Here is a 21039-nt window from a genome sequence, read left to right on the forward strand (position 1 = left end):
AGGAGCATTGCCGCAGATCGAGGGACGTGATCGTTCCCCTCTATTCGACATTGGTGAGGCAACATCTGGAGTATTGCGTCCAGTTTTGGGCCCCCCTTCCCACTACAGAAAGGATGTGGACAAATTGGAGAGAGTCCAGTGGAGGGCAACAAAAATGATTAGGGGGCTGGGGTACATGACTTCATAGAATCATAGAATCATAGAATATCAGGGTTGGAAGGGACCCCAGAAGGTCATCTAGTCCAACCCCCTGCTCGAAGCAGGACCAATTCCCAGTTAAATCATCCCAGCCAGGGCTTTGTCAAGCCTGACCTTAAAAACCTCTAAGGAAGGAGATTCTACCACCTCCCTAGGTAACGCATTCCAGTGTTTCACCACCCTCTTAATGAAAAAGTTTTTCCTAATATCCAATCTAAACCTCCCCCATTGCAACTTGAGACCATTACTCCTCGTTCTGTCATCTGCTACCATTGAGAACAGTCTAGAGCCATCCTCTTTGGAACCCCCTTTCAGGTAGTTGAAAGCAGCTATCAAATCCCCCCTCATTCTTCTCTTCTGCAGACTAAACAATCCCAGCTCCCTCAGCCTCTCCTCATAAGTCATGTGCTCTAGACCCCTAATCATTTTTGTTGCCCTTCGCTGGACTCTCTCCAATTTATCCACATCCTTCTTGTAGTGTGGGGCCCAAAACTGGACACAGTACTCCAGATGAGGCCTCACCAGTGTCGAATAGAGGGGAACGATCACGTCCCTCGATCTGCTCGCTATGCCCCTACTTATACATCCCAAAATGCCATTGGCCTTCTTGGCAACAAGGGCACACTGCTGACTCATATCCAGCTTCTCGTCCACTGTCACCCCTAAGTCCTTTTCCGCAGAACTGCTGCCTAGCCATTCGGTCCCTAGTCTGTAGCGGTGCATTGGATTCTTCCATCCTAAGTGTAGGAGCCTGCACTTATCCTTATTGAACCTCATCAGATTTCTTTTGGCCCAATCCTCCAATTTGTCTAGGTCCTTCTGTATCCTATCCCTCCCCTCCAGCGTATCTACCACTCCTCCCAGTTTAGTATCATCCGCAAATTTGCTGAGAGTGCAATCCACACCATCCTCCAGATCATTTATGAAGATATTGAACAAAACCGGCCCCAGGACTGACCCCTGGGGCACTCCACTTGACACCGGCTGCCAACTAGACATGCAGCCATTGATCACTACCCGTTGAGCCCGACAATCTAGCCAGCTTTCTACCCACCTTATAGTGCATTCATCCAGCCCATACTTCCGAGGAGAGGCTGAGGGAACTGGGATTGTTTAGTCTTCAGAAGAGAAGAGTGAGGTGGGAATTGATAGCAGCCTTCAACTACCTGAAGGGGGGTTCCAAAGAGGATGGAGCTTGGCTGCTCTCAGTGGTAGCTGATGACAGAAAAAGGAGCAATGGTCTAAAGTTGCAGTGGGGGAGGTCTACGTTGGATATTAGGAAACACAATTTCACTAGGAGGGTGGTGAAGCACTGGAATGGGTTACCTAGGGAGGTGGTGGAATCTCCATCCTTAGACATTTTTAAGGCCTGGCTTGACAAAGCCCTGGCCGGGATGATTTAGTTGGGGTTGGTCCTGCTTTGAGACCTCCTGAGGTCTCTTCCAACCCTAATCTTCTATGATTCTAAGCTGTGAACTGCCTTGAAAGTGAAGCTGAGTAGGTTGTGTTTGACGTGATGGAAAACGAAGGGGAATAGTGGAAGGATGCACAGAAAGGGGTGATGTGCTCAAAATGATGAACTAGTTACATTTTTTGGGCAGTGGAATTTTGAATGGATATGTGGAACAAGGTCGCATTTGTCAAGGGCAGAGAAGAGGAGGGTGCATCCATCAAGACATGAGATGAGGAGATTCAGAATGAGGCCTTTAACTGCATGGATGGAGAGGAAAGACCAGACCTTCCAGATGTTAAACTGAAGAATTGGCAAGATGTAGACAAAGCATCAATGTGAGGTCCTAGAGTGAGGGCCGAGTCAAAGATGGCACCCAAGTTATGAGCCTGAGTGACAGGGAAGATGATGGTGGTGTTCATGGCGATGAATAAAGGAGGGAAGGGGGAAGTTTTGGGGAGAAAGATGAAGAACTTGGCCTTAGCCTTAATCTGGCATCTGAACATTCACCAGGAGATGCCAGAGGCAGGCCCAGATTTTGGCCTGGACTCAAGGAGTCAGGTCTGAGGCGGAAGGTTCCTCCTGGCTGCTATTTGGCAGTGGCAGGATCTTCAACTCTCCATTCTCTACCAGGCTGCTACAATGAGTTGTGGGCATCTCCACTACTCTGTTAATCTCTCCTCTATAGACAACAGTGCTGGTGTCTGCCTCCACTTCCTAAACAGCAACCAAGTGACAATTATCTCAGCTCTGTCAGCTTCACTGCTGCTGACAGAGCTCTAAACAGCAGCAATAAAGCTGAGAAGACTCTGGTCAGTGTTCTGTCTGCTGCAGCTGAGCAGAGCTTTGAGCAACACTGGAGGCACTAGGGTGGTCTCCTGCAGCCTCAGGCAGAAGTCACTACTTTGCCAGCACTCAGGTCATTCTTCAGCAGGATTTCTTCCCAACAATGAAGACTACAAACTTAATTCATTAAACAAAAGCTGAGATCCTGCAGGAGTTGATGGACCTCTCTCTGGAACATGTGCTGCCCATCATGGGCAAGTAGGCCAGTGGATTCTGCAAGGCCTGCCTAAAACTTTTCTGGGTCCACCAGGCCTTCCAGCTCATTTATCACTGCTGTTTGCATTCTCTCTAATTATTGTCGTCTTTTTAAAAGGAGATGCCACGTGATTCTAACAGACCACTCTCTGGTATGAGATACCAACTCCAGGCTGCTGTGTGGAGTGTAGTGCTCAAGGAATATGATACAGAAATTGTACATATGAAGGGTAAGGAAACTGCAGTGGCAGATGGATTGTCCAGGCTATGGGGTTCCAAACCAATATAAACAGAATAGTCAGTGGCTAGCCCTATTGTGCCAATGTAAGGGGTGAGATGTGATCCAGGACCCTTTTGGGGCAAACTAGCAGAGGGCATGGGAGGGTAGAGAGATTTACAGGGATCTGCTGGGTTGTGTATATGCATAATAATTCACTAAATCGTGGTATGTGAGGTCTCTTCCAAGAGCTAGTAGTCTACTGGACGTCACAACCACTGCACAATGTATGTACAGATAATATTTAAGGAGATATGTGTCCAGACTGAGAGCAGAAAGCAGGATGCCACCCATGATCCTGTGAGCAGTATGGCCACTGCCTCTGCCTGTGTTACAAAGCTCTTTATTCTCCCATCACAAACCAGCCATTCTACTCTGGAGCCAGAGAGATGCTCAATTTGGGAAGGCAGAACTGAATGAGGGAGGCAACCTAGTGACAGAGGATGCGGATAAAGCTAAAGTACTCAATGCTTTTTTTGCCTCTGTCTTCACAAACAAGGTCAGCTCCCAGACTACTGCACTGGGCAGCACAGCATGGGGAGGAGGTGACCAGCCCTCTGTGGAGAAAGAAGTGGTTTGGGACTATTTAGAAAAGCTGGACGTGCATGAGTCCATGGGGCTGGATGCGTTGCATCCGAGAGTGCTAAAGGAGTTGGCGGATGTGATTGCGGAGCCATTGTCCATTATCTTTGAAAACTCATGGCGATCGGGGGAAGTCCTGGAAGACTGGAAAAAGGCTAATGTAGTGCCCATCTTTAAAAAAGGGAAGGAGGAGGATCTGGGGAACTACAGGCCAGTCAGCCTCACCTCAGTCCCTGGAAAAATCATGGAGCAGGTCCTCAAGGAATCAATTCTGAAGCACTTGGAGGAGAGGAAAGTGATCAGGAACAGTCAGCATGGATTCACCAAGGGCAAGTCATGCCTGACTAATCTAATTGCCTTCTATGACGAGATAACTGGTTCTGTGGATGAAGGGAAAGCAGTGGACTTGTTGTTCCTTGACTTTAGCAAAGCTTTTGACACGGTCTCCCACAGTATTCTTGCCAGCAAGTTAAAGAAGTATGGGCTGGATGAATGGACTATAAGGTGGATAGAAAGTTGGCTAGATTGTCGGGCTCAACGGGTAGTGATCAATGGCTCCATGTCTAGTTTGCAGCTGGTATCAAGCGGAGTGCCCCAAGGGTTGGTCCTGGGGCCGGTTTTGTTCAACATCTTCATTAATGATCTGGAGGATGGCGTGGACTGCACTCTCAGCAAGTTTGCAGATGACACTAAACTGGGAGCAGTAGTAGATACGCTGGAGGGTAGGGATAGGATAGAGGGACCTAGACAAATGAGAGGATTGGGCCAAAAGAAATATGATGAGGTTCAACAAGGACAAGTGCAGAGTCCTGCACTTAGGATGGAAGAATCCCATGCACTGCTACAGACTAGGGACCGAATAGCTAGGCAGCCGTTCTTCAGAAAAGGACCTAGGGGTTACAGTGGACGAGAAGCTGGATACAAGTCAACAGTGTGCCCTTGTTGCCAAGAAGGCTAACGGCATTTGGGGCTGTAGAAGTAGGGGCATTGCCAGCAGATCGAGGGACGTGATAGTTCCCCTCTATTCGACACTGGTGAGGCCTCACCTGGAATACTGTGTCCAGTTTTGGGTGCCACACTACAAGAAGGATGTGGAAAAATTGGAAAGCATCCAGCGGAGGGCAACAAAAATGATTAGGGGACTGGAACACATGACTTACGAGGAGAGGCTGAGGGAACTGGGATTGTTCAGTCTGCAGAAGAGAAGAATGAGGGGGGATTTGATAGCTGCTTTCAACTACCTGAAAGGGGGTTCCAAAGAGGATGGATCTAGGCTGTTCTGTGGTAGCAGATGACAGAACAAGAAGTAATGGTCTCAAGTTGCAATGGGGGAGGTTTGGGTTGGATATTAGGAAACACAATTTCACCAGGAGGGTGGTGAAGCACTGGAATGCGTTACCTAGGGAGGTGGTGGAATCTCCTTCCTTTGAGGTTTTTAAGGTTAGGCTTGGCAAAGCCCTGGCTGGGATGATTTAGTTGGGGATCGGTCCTGCTTTGAGCAGGGGGCTGGACTAGATGACCTCCTGAGGTCCCTTCCAACCCTGATATTCTATGATTCTATGATTTAAGTGAGTTAATCTCCTGCAGTAGAGACTTCCAGAGGGAAGTAAATGGAGTTCTCTGAATGCACTGCCTCTGCAGATCCACCTGACCCCCTTCCTCCTTTTTAATTTGGATAAAGCCAATGTACTCCATGCTTTTTTTGCCTCTGTCTTCACGAACAAGGTCAGCTCCCACACTACATCATTATCCTTAAACGATGCTTTGAGACAGAGAGAGGCGGAGGACAGGTACCAAGGCAGGATTGTGGATGCACATAAGTTAGGCAGGCACAAGCTCCCCTAACAGAGTTACTATGAAGTTGCCTAGCAAGACATAGGATGTGACTCCCACAAAGTGCATTGATTTCTATGACAACTGGAACACCCAAACACCAGGAACCCTGATCTCCACACAGTGCTCTGTTAGTGCTGCAGGCAGAGGGGCATTGTGATATCAGAGGTAACTCAGCCAGTCATTACTCTCTCGCTCCCATTTATTTGCACAGTTCAATCTCATTGGCTGAAAAGAGTCAGCCAATGAAACTGCAGGTCAGGACTGAAGTGTATTGTCAGCATTGGGGGCGCAGGGGTTCAGGAATGGAATAACAGAACCCGAGCACAGTTGCCAACTTCCATGCGGTAAATAAGCACCCCGATTTTCATAAGCCAAAAATCAAGCTAATCCCGTTGCAAATTTCTGCATTTTTTCTGCAGGTTTGGCATGTTGATCCAGAGCTATATTGGCTGAGTATGAGTGAGGCTGGAGATTTGCATAGTGCCTCCCTCCACGCTATGCCCATTTACCTTCGCCCAGTCAACACTGTTTTAGTTCATCTAAACAGTTCCTGCCCTGGCAGCACCAAATGGGCAATGACAAGGGGAGAGATGGCCAAGGCTGGCAGCAGGGTTTAAAGTTCGGGTTACTGGAGGGAGGGAATGATGACTGGCTGAGTTACCTCTGACATTCCAAAGCTACTGCTCTGGCTCCTCTGCCTACAGACCCACATGGTCCCTCTCAAGAGGAAGTTGTTGATATGAAAGTGATAAACCAACACAGAGAAGAAGAGTACTTAACAGACAAATGTAGGGTTAGTGGCAGTATCCTGTCAAACTGCTACAGGTTCTGGGATAGAGCTGCTGTTCCTGCCCCTCCCTCCCCCACCAGCTCAGCCTGTCTAGGGAACAGAGTGGGTGACACTTTAATTATGCAACCTTACCTGGAAGACAAGCTCCCACCCACAATGGAATTAACCCATTTGACAAACAAGGAAAGGGAGGCACAGAGTGGGACGTGACTTGCCGCAGGGTGCACAGAGAGCCAGTGGCAGAGAACTCCATTTCCCAGCACTGCACACACTCCCTCAGTCCATGCTGTCTGGAGTAGCTACTTGATTCTCTGCACAATTCTAAGCTGGGAGAGCTAATAGTGCCTGAATCATGCAAGTTCTTATTTCTGTTGGTCCTAATATTCAAAAATAGCTTGGCTGACATTATTCCATTTCTCCAGAACAGATCCTATTCACCCAGGACACCACGTGTTGAGTGTCAACCCAAAGTTATCAATCTGTTCAGAGACAACCCATGCCTGCCGATAGAGGCGGGGCAGAGTGAGGGCAGCCAGCTTCAGCAGTGATACTGAGCATGCTCAGTCTGTGTGAGCATGCTCAGTACAAGCCAAGTGTGATGGGGCAGATGCCCCTTACTGGCAGAAAAGGGGTTAAAAGCAGACCTAGGCTGCGCTGGAGCAGCCAATCAGAGAAGGGCTGAAAGGAGCAGCCAATCAGGGCCAAGCAGACCCATGTAAAAAGGGAGCTGCAGGGCAGAGGAAGGCAGTTGTCTGCAGCCCAGGGAGGAAGGGCTGTGTCTCTGGAGGGCTGAGAGAACTGCCAGCACCCTGGACAGAGCAGTGCTGCAAGCAGGGACCGGGGAAGCTGGAGAGAGCTCCTGGCTGGCTGCTAGGGCCTGCAGGCTGAGGCCCTGAGGTAAGGGCAGACGAGGGTGCTGAAGCCACATCACATTGGACTGCAGTTGCCTCTGAGGGAAGTGGCTGGATAGCGATTGCAGGCCCCCCGCAAGCAGGGAAGGACAATGTGTGGCATGGCAGGAGGGCAGTGTTGCTGAAGAGGACACCATGGTCCTTGGAGAGACGTGGGTCCTAGAGCAGGAGTGACAGTAGCGAGGCACCACCCGAAGAGGGCGCACTACCATGCAGAGCTACTTCCCAAGACAACCAGCAGGAGGTGCCAAAGTGGCGAGCGCACCCCGTCACACCAAGCAGAAAATCAGGAGGGGGACGTGACCCTCCATGTCTCCCCCACACATCGCCTCTGAATCTGGTGCCATGGATGTGTCTAAAAACGCCAAATGTGTAACCAGGACCTTTCAGCTAACTAGCTATTCCCTGCATGCACCATACCGAATGACGTCCTTGCAGAATAAGTCTTTTTGCAGCTGATGTTTCAGCCCTAAGCTCTTTGGAGCAGAGACCTTGTCTTCCTTTGTGTTTGCACATCACTAACATGACAGGGACTCCCTCACTTGTGATGGGGGCAACTGAGCACCACGGCAACAGCAAATTAATTGGCATTATCCATGGGACTTCACTGAACCATATGGAGCCTCTACAATAACATACCCACTCCCCACATCCCTTTGCACCCCAGTATCCAGCCTATGACTGCATGTATATTACCTTCTGTCCATCGGCATATACAGCATAGCCGGTAACTCGGACCCCATTCGATGATCCTTCTGCATCAATGGTGACAGGTAGCCAACTGATAACCAGAATGCCTGCTGAGGGGCCAGGCTCTGCTTGGACATCAAGTGGTGCATCTGGAGTTCCTAGGAGAGATCAATGAGATTTTCCCTTTTATTTGTCAGGACAGTGGCATAATTGCCAAACTAAATCCAAGTAAGTAGTGGAAGGAAGGAAGTGAAGCTCTCTCACCCAAAAGTTACAGGAGCAGAAATCACTGGAGCAGTTCATCTCCGGACTTGGGAGAAAGAGACCAAATCAGAGCAGGGAAAATGCAATGCTTTTTGCTTTGTGAATTTCCCCATGTGGAAATCAGGCTTTTGCAAATGTAGATGAGGGTGAAGTGAAGTGATTCCTGCAGCATAGTGCATGTATTTAATGATGATAATGCATGTCACCTCTCCCCCAGGAAGGCACACTTCAATGAAGGTGGGCATTTGCTATTTTCACTCAGCAACTTGCAGCAAGAAGAGTTTAACTTGTAAAACTAAAACAGGAAAATGTTAAAACCAAATGACAAACCAGCTTAGGTCTGTCTACACTTGGAGCTGGGGCTCTGACATACACGGGCTAGCTCTCATCAAGCTGGAGTGCCAAAAATAGAGGGTAGCTGCATCAGCATGAGCTGTGGGAAGGGCTAGCCACCCTGTGTATGTAGTTAGTGTCTCTGATGGGCAGCCACTCGGGGTGGCTAGCCCTCCCACTGCTCCCGCTACATTCTGGCTTTAGCATAGTAACTCAAGGAGAGCTAGTGCAGTTATGTCTTCTGAAACTGGGAATCCCAGCCCCAGCTCCAAGTGTTACTCTTTGGAAATCAGAGAAACCACCTAGTAAACTGCATTGTTTGTCCCCCTCTGTCCCCAGTACCTGCTAAGGGAGTAGTGAAGTGTATCGCTGCTGACTTCTTCTCACGCCTCTCCTGGGGCAACTCGCAGAGCACCCCGGGGGGCCGGGCCTCCACCTTGGCAACATACTGAGTGCTCGGGCGCAGGCTGCGAAAAGTGTACCAGTAGACACCTGGCTTTGTGGTATCACACTCTTCCTCATCGAGGTACACTGCATGAACGTAGTTGCTGTTGCACGGTAGCCAGGTCACTTCTGCTGAGGTCGCTGTCATGCTTCTGATTTTCAGCAGCATTGGTGCTATGCAGAAATCTTGCCCTACACAGAAAGTGCACCGCAGCTTATCGGAGCTTCCTTGGTCTGTCACACTTTGCACAGAGATGCGATAGGCTTTCAGCTCCAAGTCCAGCTTCTCGATCACAGCTTTAGTTTGAGAGCCACTCTTCACATTCTGGCATAACTCTGCGTCCACATAGACGTTATAGCTCTGTATGTCTGTGCAGCCAGCTGGCAAAAGTGGTGGCTCCCAGCCTACAACTATGCTTCTGGTGAGCTGTTTGATCAGAGTCAGCTTTCTCGGGTAAGGCACTGCTGTGTGATTGACAGGCTCCTCCTGGTCTTCTGGTCTACCAGGCAATGGACTGATACTGGCCTCATCAGCAGAGTGATCACTTCTCTCTCCACTGCTAGTGCTTGCACCAACAAAAATCCTCTCGTGGTACGAGCTCTGGGTGAGATCATTTACCTCTGGAGGCAGAAAGGTCATGAGGTCATCATCTGAAACTTGTTCAACAAAATTGGAGGGGACCAGCCCTCTCCTGCCATCCATTAGCTCCCCTAGATGAGAAACAGGAAACCCGTTATCACCACACCTGCCCTTCAGACTCCAAACCTAGCAGTGGTAGAGAGAAAAGAGAGCAGCATCCCTGGCCAATCACTATCCCAACATAATCAGAAGAGAGAAGCCCTGTCAGGCCACAGCGAGCACAGCACTCTGCCAGGAAAGGACTGCTCCCTCTATTTCCTCGCTCTTTGTCCCATCTGGTTCTAAATGTTCCACAGGATGGGTTCTCCATCACTTCCCTTGGAGAGTATTTCACAGCCTAGGAACTAGGAAGTATTTCTAGATATTTAGACTAAGCTTCCTTTCCTTTTATTTCATCTAGTCACACTCCTTTTACTACCTTAAACCATCGTCTCTAGCCTTTCCAACCCAATATCTATACCAGTTGGGGCATGGAGTGGAATCTTTGTTTTGGAGGATTTGTACAATTACCCAAAGCAAGAGTTCATGGCCTGGGGCAGTGCAGAAGGAGAAAAACGGTTACTAACCTTCCAATGTAGGTGTGCGCACGCCATGTGCACTGTCCCCCAGTGGTATCCATCAGATCGGCTATGGTGCCCCATGGAGTGACGCCTACATGGCGCAGTATATAGATACCTGCTGCCCTACCGCCCCCTCAGTTCTTTCTTGACTGCAACTCTGACAGAGGGGTAGGAAGGCGGGTTTTGGAATGGACATGAGCAACACATCTCGAAGAACAACAGTTACAGAAAAGTTAGTAACCGTCTTTTCTTCTTGGAGTGTTTGCTCATGTCCATTCCAATGCAGGGGATTCCCAAGGTGGTCAGGTGGTGGGATCAGAGTTTCACTAACAAGCAGACTAGCACCGCTTGGCCAAAACCTGCATCATCTCTAGCCTGCTGAGTGATGGCGTAGTGTGAGGTAAACTTGTGGATCAGCGACCAGGTCGCATTCTCTAGATATCTTTGATTGGGACCTGTGCTGCGTACACCACCGCTGATGCTTGCAACCTTGTAGAATGAGCCATCAAGCAAGGATGTGGGACTTCACCAGGTCACAACAAGTGCAGATGCAAGATGTAATCCAAGAAGAAATTCTCTGGGCAGAAACTGGACTGCCTCTCATTCTGCCTGCGATGGCTACGAAGAGTTGGGTGGTCTTTCTAAATGGCTTAGTCCTCTCTATGTAGAATGCCAGCGCACATCTCATATCCAGTAAGTAGAGCCTCTGTTCCTCCCTGCTAGAGTGCGGTTTAGGCTAGAAGACCGGGATAAAAATGTCCTGGCTACTATGAAATTGAGAGACCGCATTAGGGAGGAAAGACGGGTGTGGCTGGAGCCATATCTTGTTCTTGAAAAAGCCCATATACAGTGGTTCAGAGGTGATCACTCTTCTGGCTGAGGTGATGGCCATGAGAAAAGCCACCTTCAAATAAAGACAGAGCAAAAAGCACATTGCCAGTGGCTCGAATGGGGGTCCTGTCAGCCTTGTCAATACCAAATTAAGGTCCCAAGGGGGCAGAGGCTGGGGTACTTGTTGGTAGAGTTGTTCCAAACCCTTTGAGAAATGGCTGCAATTAGGTTTGAAAACACTGACTGGCTGTTCACTCCACGGTGAAATGCAGAGATCACAGCTAAATGAACCCTTATGGATGAACTTGTCAATCCCTCCTGCTTTAAATAAAGCAGCTAGTCCAGAATGAGGGGCAGTGAGGACTCTGTAGGTGAAACGCCTTTCTGTGCTGACCAGATCGAGAACCTCTTCCATTTAGCCAGATAGGCGGTTCTCGTCTGCTACCCAAGAGCACTTCCTGTACCGGAGCTGAATAAGACTGTTCAGCCTGGTTCAGCCATGGAGGTTCCATGCTGTCAGGGGAGGCACTCAAGGTTCAGGTAGAGTAGGCGGCTGTGGTCCCGAGAGATCAAGTCTAGGCTGATTGGTGTGTCCACCGAGAGTTCCAGCAGGGTTAATCACGTTTTGTCCCTTCTGACCTTGAGCAGAACCTTGTGTATAAGAGGAGTGGGAGGGAACGCGTAACAGAGCCTCCCCTTCCAGGGAAGGAGAAAGGCATCTGTGAGCGAACCCGGACTGTGCCCCAGGAAGGAGCAGAACTGAGGGCACTTCCTGTTGTGCCTCGTCGTGACTAGGTCCTCTGGGGAAACCCCCCCTTGTGGGACAATAGCGTTTAAGAAGTCTGGGCGAATGGATCACTCGTGATGGTTGGAAAAGGATCTGCTGAGGTGGTCTGCCAGCCTGTTCTGCGACCCTGGTATGTAGAAGGCTTCCAGATGAATGGAGTGGGCTATACTAAAGTCCCATAGGCTCAACGCTTCCTGGCAAAGGGTGGAGGAGCTGGCTCTCCCTTGCTTGTTTGTGTAAAACATTGTTGTGTTGTCTATGCGGACTGAGATGCACTTGCCCTCTAAGTGGGGTCGGAGCACCTGGCAGGCTAAGCAAACCGCCCTTAGCTCTATCACACTGATAAGTAAGATGCGCTGCCGCAGCCCATCTCTGATGAGTCTGTGACTAGGGACATTGAAGCGGTGGGCCTCGAAAAGGGGATGCCTAGGTTCTGATCCAGCAACCACCAAAGGGCCGAAATCACCAGTGACAGAAGTGTGATCACCTTGTCCAGAGGATGTCGATCCAGTATGGACACCGATGCCCACCATAATGGGAGGGGCCACAGACAGAGTCATGCATGTTGCACCACACAGGTACAAGACGCCATGTGCCCCAGAAGCTTTAAGCAGTTTACCGCTGTGGTGATGGGGAAATCTCTCAAACCGTTTATGAGAGATTCAATGGCTCTGAATCAGCTTTCTGGGAGGAAGGCTCTGTCCTGGATCGAGTCCAGAACTGCCCCTATGAACTCTATTCTCTGAACTGGCAAAAAAGTTGACTTTTGCATATTTATCAACAGCTCCAGATTCTGGAAGGTTGACTGTATCTGCTCTACATGCGCCTTCACCTGATCTCTCAATCGACCTTAGATCAGCCAGTCATCCAGGTATGGGTATACTTTCACCCCTCTCCTCCTGAGGAAGGATGCCACAACTCCCATGCACTTCATGAATATCTGTTGGGCTGCCGACAGACCAAAGGATTGAATGGTGAACTGATAATGTTTCTGGTTTACCACGAATCAGAGGTACATCTTGTGACCTGGGAAGATGGCCATGTGAAAATACAGGTCCTTTAAGTCAAGGGTAGTGTACCAATCCCCTGGATCCAGGGAGGGGACAACAGAGGCCAGGGAGATCTTGTGGAACTTCAGCTTTTTCATGAATTTGTTGAGGTTTCACAGATCCAGGATGGGTCTGAGGTCACCGTTGGCCTTCGGGATTAGGAAGTAACGTGAGTAAAACCCCTTGCCTCTTAACTCCAGAGGAACCTCCTCCACAGCTCCCGCCCTTAGGAGTGGCTACACCTCCTGGGCAAAAAGTCTCTCATGAGAAGGGTCCCTCAAGAGGGACAGGGAGGGAAACAACTGAACTGCAGGGTATATCCCACTTCCACCATGAGCAATACCCAACGGTCCAAGGTAATGCGGGTCCACGCTTGGCAGAAGAGGGACAACTGGTCAACAAACAGGGGAGATAAGATCCAAGCACTATCCTGGTATGCTGACTGCAGGCGCCCCCGAGAAGATCTGCTTCGGTTCCGTTGAGTGTCTTCAGGGAGCAGATGTGGGGGCCGATGAGAAGTGAGGTGTAGGCCTCCTCCTTCTTATTCCTCCTGTGTCTATACTCTTGCCTCTGCTGAGGATGCTGTGGAGGACAGAGATGGCCCATAGGTTGGGGTTTATAGTGTTTCTGAGCTGGGGCTGGGGTGTGGAGACCCAAGGATTTTAAAGTAGCCCTTCAGTACTTTAGCCTATGGAGCTTAGCATCAGTCTGCTCCAAGAAAAGGGAGTTCCCTTCAAAGGGTAGGTACTGAATAGTCTGTTGGACTTCATAGGATAGTCCTGAGGACTCAAGCCAGGACCTCCGCCTCATGACCACTGCTGAGGCCATGAATCAGGTTGCCAAGTCCGCCATGTCCAAGGCAGCTTGGAGAGATGCTTTGATCACCATGTTACCCTCCTCTACAAGGGCCAAGAATTTAGTCCGGGATTCCGAAGGTAAGAGTTCCTTAAATTTTGTCATGGCTGACCAGAAAATAAAATCATAATGGCCCAAGGGCTTGACGGTTGGCTATTCTCAGCTGGAGGCCCCGTGTTGAGTATACCTTCCTGCCCCGTAAGTCCAGCTTCTTGGCCTCTTTCGCATTAGGCGATGGCCCTTATTGCCCCCATTTCTCCGTTTCGTTAGCTGCCATGACAATCAGCAAGCCTGGTGGAGGGTGAGTATAAAGATCCTCATATCCCTTGGGGGGCACAAAATATTTCCTTTCCATCCACTTAGCTGTGGGCTGGAGGGAAGCAGGAGTCTGCCACAGAGTCTTTACGGGCTGCAAAATGACATCATTTAAAGGCAGGGCCACCCTTTAAAGGGCACTAATATGTCCATCAGGGCCATGGGCTGACTCAGAGATTTCCTCAGCCTGTATTCCCAAGTTCTGTGTGTTGCAATGTAGAAGCTCTTAATGAGCCCTATAGTCATCTTGCGTGGGCACCATGGTCCTCCCCGCCACTGGCTCGTCTGGGGAGGAGGACAATGAAGCTTGTACCAGAACTGGGCCTTCTACCTCCTCTGTTGCCCTGTGTCCCGGTGCCAACCTCAGCAGGATGGATTAAACCCCTTTCAGATGGGAAAGGCAGAGGAGCTCTCACCTCCAATGGTGCCAAGAGCATCCGGAGTGGAAACCTTGAAACAGATGGATCACCCAAGGGTACATTGGCCACTGCATTGGCATTTACCATTGTGTCGATGATCATGCTATCAGTACGTGCCTTTGTGCCATAGCTGCTGGGTGTCTATGGTCAGCCTGGTACCTGCTCCTCTGGGAGGTGTACGATTCTGCCTCCAATTCACAGCCCAAGGACCCACTCCTGGGTGATCACAGTGGAGCAGTGCTGAGATGGGGACCGGTGCTGCGATAAGGAGCGTTGCTGTGACAAGAAGCAGTGCAGTGAGGGAGAGCTCAATGAATGGTGGTGCCGCACCATCATTGCTGGCTTGCCCTCTAGTGGCACCTGCTTCAATGTTGAGGCATCCCGCGGTGCTGGAGCTGTCATCAACAGTCCACAACCTGACGGGGATGGTGGTACTGGGAGAGCAAGGAGGTTCCTGGCCACCTCAATAGCCTCCAGCATCAATGGTAGAGCCAGGGCTGTATCACCTTGGTGGCTCTCTCTAGGCAGGGAGTCCACCGGTACCAGACTCAATGGTCCCCTTCCCATACCTCAGAGTGACCCGGCACAGGCTGCACTCTTTCTGTGGCCTTACGTCTTGGGGTCAGAGCACCCCTGGTCTGACTTCGTCTATCTCTTCTTCAGCACTGGTGATGGGGAGCGGTACCGGGAGGCCAGAGTTGGCGCTGACTTCTTGCACATTGGAGAAACAATGCGAGACTGGGAAGCAGAGTCTTTCACTGGCGCCAGGGATGTGGAGTCACTCTGTACCTCTCTCAGGGAGGCCGGGGCACTTCCGACAGATACCAAGGTACTCGGTGCCGATTCTGCCTGTGGCTCCGAGGAGGGACAAAGTGCTACCTCCATGAGGAGGAATCTAAGTCTATTGTCCCTCTCCTTTTTTGTCCTCAGCTTGAAGTTCTTGCAGATCTGGCATCAATCTTGCATGTGGCCCTCTCCCAGGTACTTCAGACAAGTATCCTGCAGATCATTCACCAGCATCGGTTTGTGCCACCCTGCACACTGTTTGAAACCCTGGGACCAAGGCATACCCCAGGATCCCAAGCTGGGCTAGCCCCGGAGGATGGGGAGAGCTTCTAACTACACTAGGCTACTTGACTATGTGCTAACTTATTCTAATTCTAACTACTTACAGAACAGAAGTCTACTGAGGAGTAGCACTGCAAACCGTGTTCCAGTGATCCCCCAAAGACGATAAGAAGGAACTGAGGGGGCAGCGGGGTGGCATATTCCTATATACCACACCATGAAGGTGCCAATCCAGGGGGCACAAAAGCTGACCCTATGGATACCACTGAGGGAAAAACTTTCCAGTGATGGTGCATGCAGCGCGCGCACACCTACATTGGAATGGACATGAGCTAGCACTCGACGAAGAACTAATTGAATCAGTTATTCCCTTAACACTGAAAAATTCTTTCAAATTGGCTTGCATTATGTGATAGACCCAGGCCAGTTGGGTACAGCAGAGTAGCCTTATTGGGATCCAGGAAGTAGGCGGCTAAAGGATCCCCCCCAAGCCTAAGGGGGGTGTCCACAGCACCTGGAAAACCAATTAATTACGGGGGACAACTAATGAACAACAGGGACAGGAGTGCGGTCAAAGGGTCAAGCGAAGGGAACTGGACGGGGACACCGAGCAAAGAACCCCGGACAGCGCCCTCTGCTCCTCAAAGGCGTCAAAGGAGTCAGTGGACGCCGCCCAGAGGAACTCTGCCCGGAGGCGTGAATGGACAGAGGATCGGAAATAGGCCCCACAGTCACAGGAGACTCCATCGGCCAACCTCCTGACCCTGGTTTTATAGATGGCCACTTTAGCCAGGGCCAGGAGGAGGTTGACCAGGAGGTCCCACGACTTAGTGGGGCCACAGACAGGGAGTGCGTAGATAAGGAGGTGAGGGGAAAAGTGCAACCAAAACCTTAACAAAATATTCGTGAGGAGCCGGAATAGGGGCTGCAGCCTGGTGCACACCAGGTAGACGTGTGCCAGGGTTTCCCTCACATCGCAAAAGGGGCAGGTGTCCGGGATTGGGGTGAACTGCGCCAAGTACACGCCCGTGCTCACGGCCCCGTGAAGGAGCCGCCAACTGATATCCCCGGCGGGCCTCGAAACTAAGGCGGAATATAGGCTGCCCCACCGGGGCTCCTCACCTTCTAGAGGTGGCAGGAGGTCCCGCCACTTTGTGCCAGGGCAGGACGCGAGGGTGAGGACGTAAAGGGTGTGGAGTATGAGCGTGTAGAGATGTTTCTGTGGCGCGGTATGGAACTGGACCGTCTGCAGCTCGAGTAGCCGGCTCACGGTGAAGGGGCGGGGGGGTCGGTCAGGTCCACGGGGCAGGGGCCCGATGAAAAGGTCCGGAGGGCCTGGGGTGGAGGGTGGGCGGGGCGCGCCCTCTCGTAGGACCTGGTCGAGGTAAAGCGGCCCTCACCTCCTGAAGTATGCGCAGGGGAGTACGAGGTTTGGAGAGCCCCATGCGCTGAGCGAGCGTCAGGGGATCCAGCCAGTCTCCCTGGTCGTCGTCCAGGAGGTCTCCGACTCTGGTGACTTCTGCCAGGACCAACCTCTGGCGCACCGAGGGGGACTCCGCCACCTGCACACGGAGCTGGGGGTTGTGTAGCAGGGGCTCCACGAGGAGATCTTCCCCCACGGAGGCCGCCACGAACCTGGTCGCTGTGAACAATTTCCAGGTCCGGAGGAGGTCCTGATAGAAGACCGGCAGCCAGGAGAGGTCTCGCGGAAGACCCCTCAGATGAAGGTGAAGGAGCTGCCGGTCATATCGGAACCCTCGGAAGTGGCGCAGGAAGGCGTGTGTCAGTATGCTCCACGCCGTACTACCTGCACCATAAAGGAGCCTCTGCAGGGCCTGGAGGCAGAAGACATGGACCTGAATGCGGAGACACTTCAGGCCCTGCCCTCCCTCCTCCAGGGGTAGATGGAGAACCCCTGCAGAGACCCCAGTACAGTCCTGACCAGAAGAACTCCAGAATCAGCATCTGGAGGTTGGCCAGGAAATCCGGAGCCGGGACCAGGGTGTTTAGCCGGACATGACATGGACAGGACTAGTTGATTGAGCACCAGTGCCCGCCCTCGAAGGGACAGACACTGGAGCAGTCCAGTCCATCTCAGGAGCCGCTCTACCACCCTGCCGTCTAAACCCTGCCAGTTCTCCGGCGGAGACGGATGCGTGGCAGAAAGGTAAACGCCGAGATAGAGCAGCGGACCTGTGCTCCACCGGATGGCCTGAAACGCGGGTGGGAGGGAGCTCGCCTGCCACCAGTCCCCTACCACCAAGCCAGAGCTCTTGACCCAGTTGACCCGGGCGCAGGAGGCTGCCGAGTACACAGCCTGGCAAGCCTCCACCCACGCCAAGTCGCCCGGGTCCTGGACCACGAGCAGCACATCGTCAGCGTATGCCAACAGGACCAGCAGCAGCTCCGGCTCCCGTAGCGCCAACCCTGTCAACCTCCTGCGGAGGAGACAGAGGAAGGGCTCGATCGCCAGAGCGTACAGCTGGCCCGAGAGGGGGGCACCGCTGCCGTACTCCTCGCCCGAAGCTGACCGGTTCGGTCAGGGTCCAGGTGAGCCTGACCAGACACTCTGCAGAGGCGTACAGCACCTGGAGAAAACCCACAAACTGGGGTCCCAAGCCAAACGCTCGTAGAGTGCTCAGGAGATACCCGTGATCACCCTGTCGAATGCCTTCTCCTGATCCAGGGACAGGAGGGCGAATGACAGACCGTCCCTACACCCGAGTTCCAAGAGGTCCCAGACCAGATTCAGGTAGTCGAAGATGGTGCGGCCCAGGACGGTGTAGGTCTGGTCTGGGTGGATCACGTCCACCAGCACGGACCCTAGCTACAGCGAGATGGCTTTCGCTACAACCTTGTAGTCCGTGCTGAGGAGCGAGACGGGACGCCAGTTTCGTAAATTGCGGAGGTCCCCCTTCTTTGGCAATAAGGCGAGCATGGCTCGCCTGCACGAAAGAGGGAGGACCCCGCTCTGCAGAGACTCGGTCCAGACAGTGACTAGGTCTGGGCCACGGACGTCCCAGAACACGCGGTAGAACTCCACGGTCAGCCCGTCCATGCCCGGGGATTTATTGGTGGGCATGCGGTGAAGGGCTTCTGAGAACTCGGCCAGGGTGAGAGGCAGCTCTAGCTGGTCTCGGTCGCCCACGCTGACCATAGAGAGCTCCTCCCAGAGCACTCTGCAAGCGTTAGGATCGGTCGGATCCGGGGAGAAAAGGCCTGCGTAGAAGGCCCTGGCCCTCCCGCACATCTCCGCCGGATCCGTGAGGGGGGTGCCGTCCTCTGCGAGGAGGCAGGTGACGTGCTTCTTGGCCCCCCTCTTTTTCTCCAGGGCGTAGAAGAAGCGGGAGCCACGATCCGAAGGAGGCGGATGCGGGATCAAACAAAAGCACCCCGGGCCTGATGGTCCTCGAGGGCCCGGAGCTCCTCCCGCTTCTCCCGGCACGCCCCGCAGAGGGATGGATCCTCGGGGCTGGCAGCCAGACGCCTCTGCAGCTCTAAGACCTCCCGTTCCAACTGCCCTATCGCCGCATCCCTCCGTCGGCTGGCGCCCCGGGTGTAGTCACGGCAGAAGAGCCGGGCGCGCACCTTCCCCAGGTCCCACCACCGCCGCGCGGAGGGAAAGGCGCGCCGCTGCCCTCGCCAGGCCAGCCAGAACTCCCGGAAGGACGCCACGAAGCCCACGTCCTCCAACAAGCTGTTATTAAAATGCCAATAGGCCGGCCCCGGCCTCTCTGTGCAGAGAGAGACCGTCACGGTGGCCAGGTGATGATCGGAGAATGGGGCCGGCCGGATGCTGGAGGAGTGGGCCTGTGAAAGATGGAAACGTGATAAACAGATGCGGTCCAACCGGGAGTAGCGCGACCGACGGGCCTCCACCCGGACAAAGGTGAACGTCGAGACATCGTCCAGGTGGTGGTCGCACCAGACGTCCACCAGGGAGTGATGGTCAACTATCTCCCGGAGGACGCCCGCGGCAGCCGGGCACTGCTCAGTCCCCGAGCGGTCTCGCTCCTCGAGGGTCATATCAAAGTCCCCGCCCAGGACCAGGCACTCGTGAGGATCCAAAGTGCCGAGGAAGGCAGACACCTGCTGAAAGAAACGCAGCCGCTCCGGGCCCGATGTTGGGGCATAGATGTTGACAAGATTGACCACGAGCCCCTCCAAACGGATCCGGAGGTGCAGCAGGCGGCCCGGCACAGCCTCAGCGACCCCCCAGCACCTCGGGCCGTAGGTCGGGGGAGAACAGGGTCACCACTCCAGCCGTACAAACTGTGAGATGGCTAAAGTAGACCCTGTCCCCCCATTCCAGCCGCCAGCTATCTTCGGCGGCCGGATCCGTATGGGTCTCCTGCAGGAAAATCACAGAGTACCCCCCCTCCCGAAGGAAAAAGAGCACCTGGCAGCTGCGGAGACCCATACTACAGCCCGGGTGTTTAACGTGATGATGGTAAGAGTTGCCATGAGGAGAGCTGGGGGGGATCCTCGCCGGCAGGGACGCTCGCGGTTCCCAACTGGCCGCGCAACAATCCGTGACCTACCCCGTAGGTAATTAGGGAGTCACGGACGAGGCGGACCCACTGGTAAGTCATGGCAGCCTGCTTCCCGGTCCTTTTACCCTCCCCCATAAGGGCCCTCACGGCCCGGAGGATGAGATGGAAATCCCCCCATCGCTGCAGGGCGAGCTGCACCTTATTACGGGAGCCCCGGACGTCCTCAAGGAACTCCCGCAGCTCCTCCCGCAGCGTATGCGGGGCTGGGGCCACTAGCCCCCGGCTGTCCTCCGGAGGGACCACTGACACTGCCCCGTGGCCCACCGAAACGGGCAGGCAAGGGGCAGACCCCCGACGTGGCGCCCGATGGGCTGGCGCCACGCAGCCCCCCTCAAACCCTGGCTCGATTGGGGGCGGTGGAGGGAAGGTAGCAGCCCCTAGTGAGTCAGGACTGGGAAATACAGAGGCCGCTCCCTGGGGGCTATCCTCTAGGAGCGAGGAGATGACGGCCCCAGGGGCGGCAATGATAGCATGGGAGGTGGGGGGGACAGGGGCGGGGTTGACATCAGGGGCAGGGCAGGGATCCAGAGTAAGGGCAAGGCAGGGGTTGGGTGCAGAGCCAGGGAGAGGGGCAAAGGTGGGATCCTGGGCCCCAGGAGCCAAGCTGTTGGAAAATGGCCCCTCTCGATCAGGCTCTGGGAGGTGGGGGTGGCGCAGGGGGCCCTCCATGATGCTGGGCTCTGGCACCATGGCCGGCATAGTAGTCACAGCACCATCAGTGGGGTCCCCGCCCGGGAAGGAGGTCAGTCGCCCCACGCCCTTGAGGGGCAACCCATGGGGCTCGGGTCCCAGTCGCAGCGCACCAGCGGTCACCTCGGTGGACTTGGCGGCTAACAGCTGGGTGCCACCCACGGCGGGGTGGATGGAGGAGCCCTGGGAACCCTCGGAGGTGGGAGCAAAGGTAGCGGTTAGGGGAAGGGGACATGGGACAGGCGGGGCTGGGGTGAGGTCGCTCAGATCGAGGCCCGCTAGCAGTGGGTCGTCCTCCCCCTGGGTAACTGGGGTCAGACCAGGGCCTCGATCTCCTCATAAATGGAGGGGAGCTCTCCTTCCGCCACCCTGGAGGTCTCCCCGCTAGTGCCCGAAGTGACACTCGCCCCGAGGCTCACGGGAGCTCCGGATAGTAACGGGGCAGGTGGGGCTACA

The 21039-nt window shown here is 53.4% G+C and overlaps 1 protein-coding gene across 13 annotated transcripts in view; it reads right to left on the reverse strand.

Moving 5' to 3' along the window:
* The window catches only part of TSPOAP1 (TSPO associated protein 1), a 233154-nt gene that overhangs the window by 64545 nt on the left and 147570 nt on the right, over positions 1 to 21039 (reverse strand). For all 13 annotated transcript variants that reach the window (XM_074974827.1, XM_074974826.1, XM_074974834.1 and 10 more), the window contains 2 exons: positions 8715 to 9527; positions 7782 to 7933 (listed from right to left, as the gene is read on the reverse strand). In XM_074974827.1, the coding sequence (XP_074830928.1) occupies positions 7782 to 7933; positions 8715 to 9527 (965 nt within the window). The remainder of the gene's footprint in view (positions 1 to 7781; positions 7934 to 8714; positions 9528 to 21039) is intronic.

The sequence above is a fragment of the Natator depressus genome, chromosome 17 (genome assembly GCF_965152275.1).
Source record: "Natator depressus isolate rNatDep1 chromosome 17, rNatDep2.hap1, whole genome shotgun sequence".
Classification (NCBI taxonomy): Eukaryota; Metazoa; Chordata; order Testudines; family Cheloniidae; genus Natator; species Natator depressus.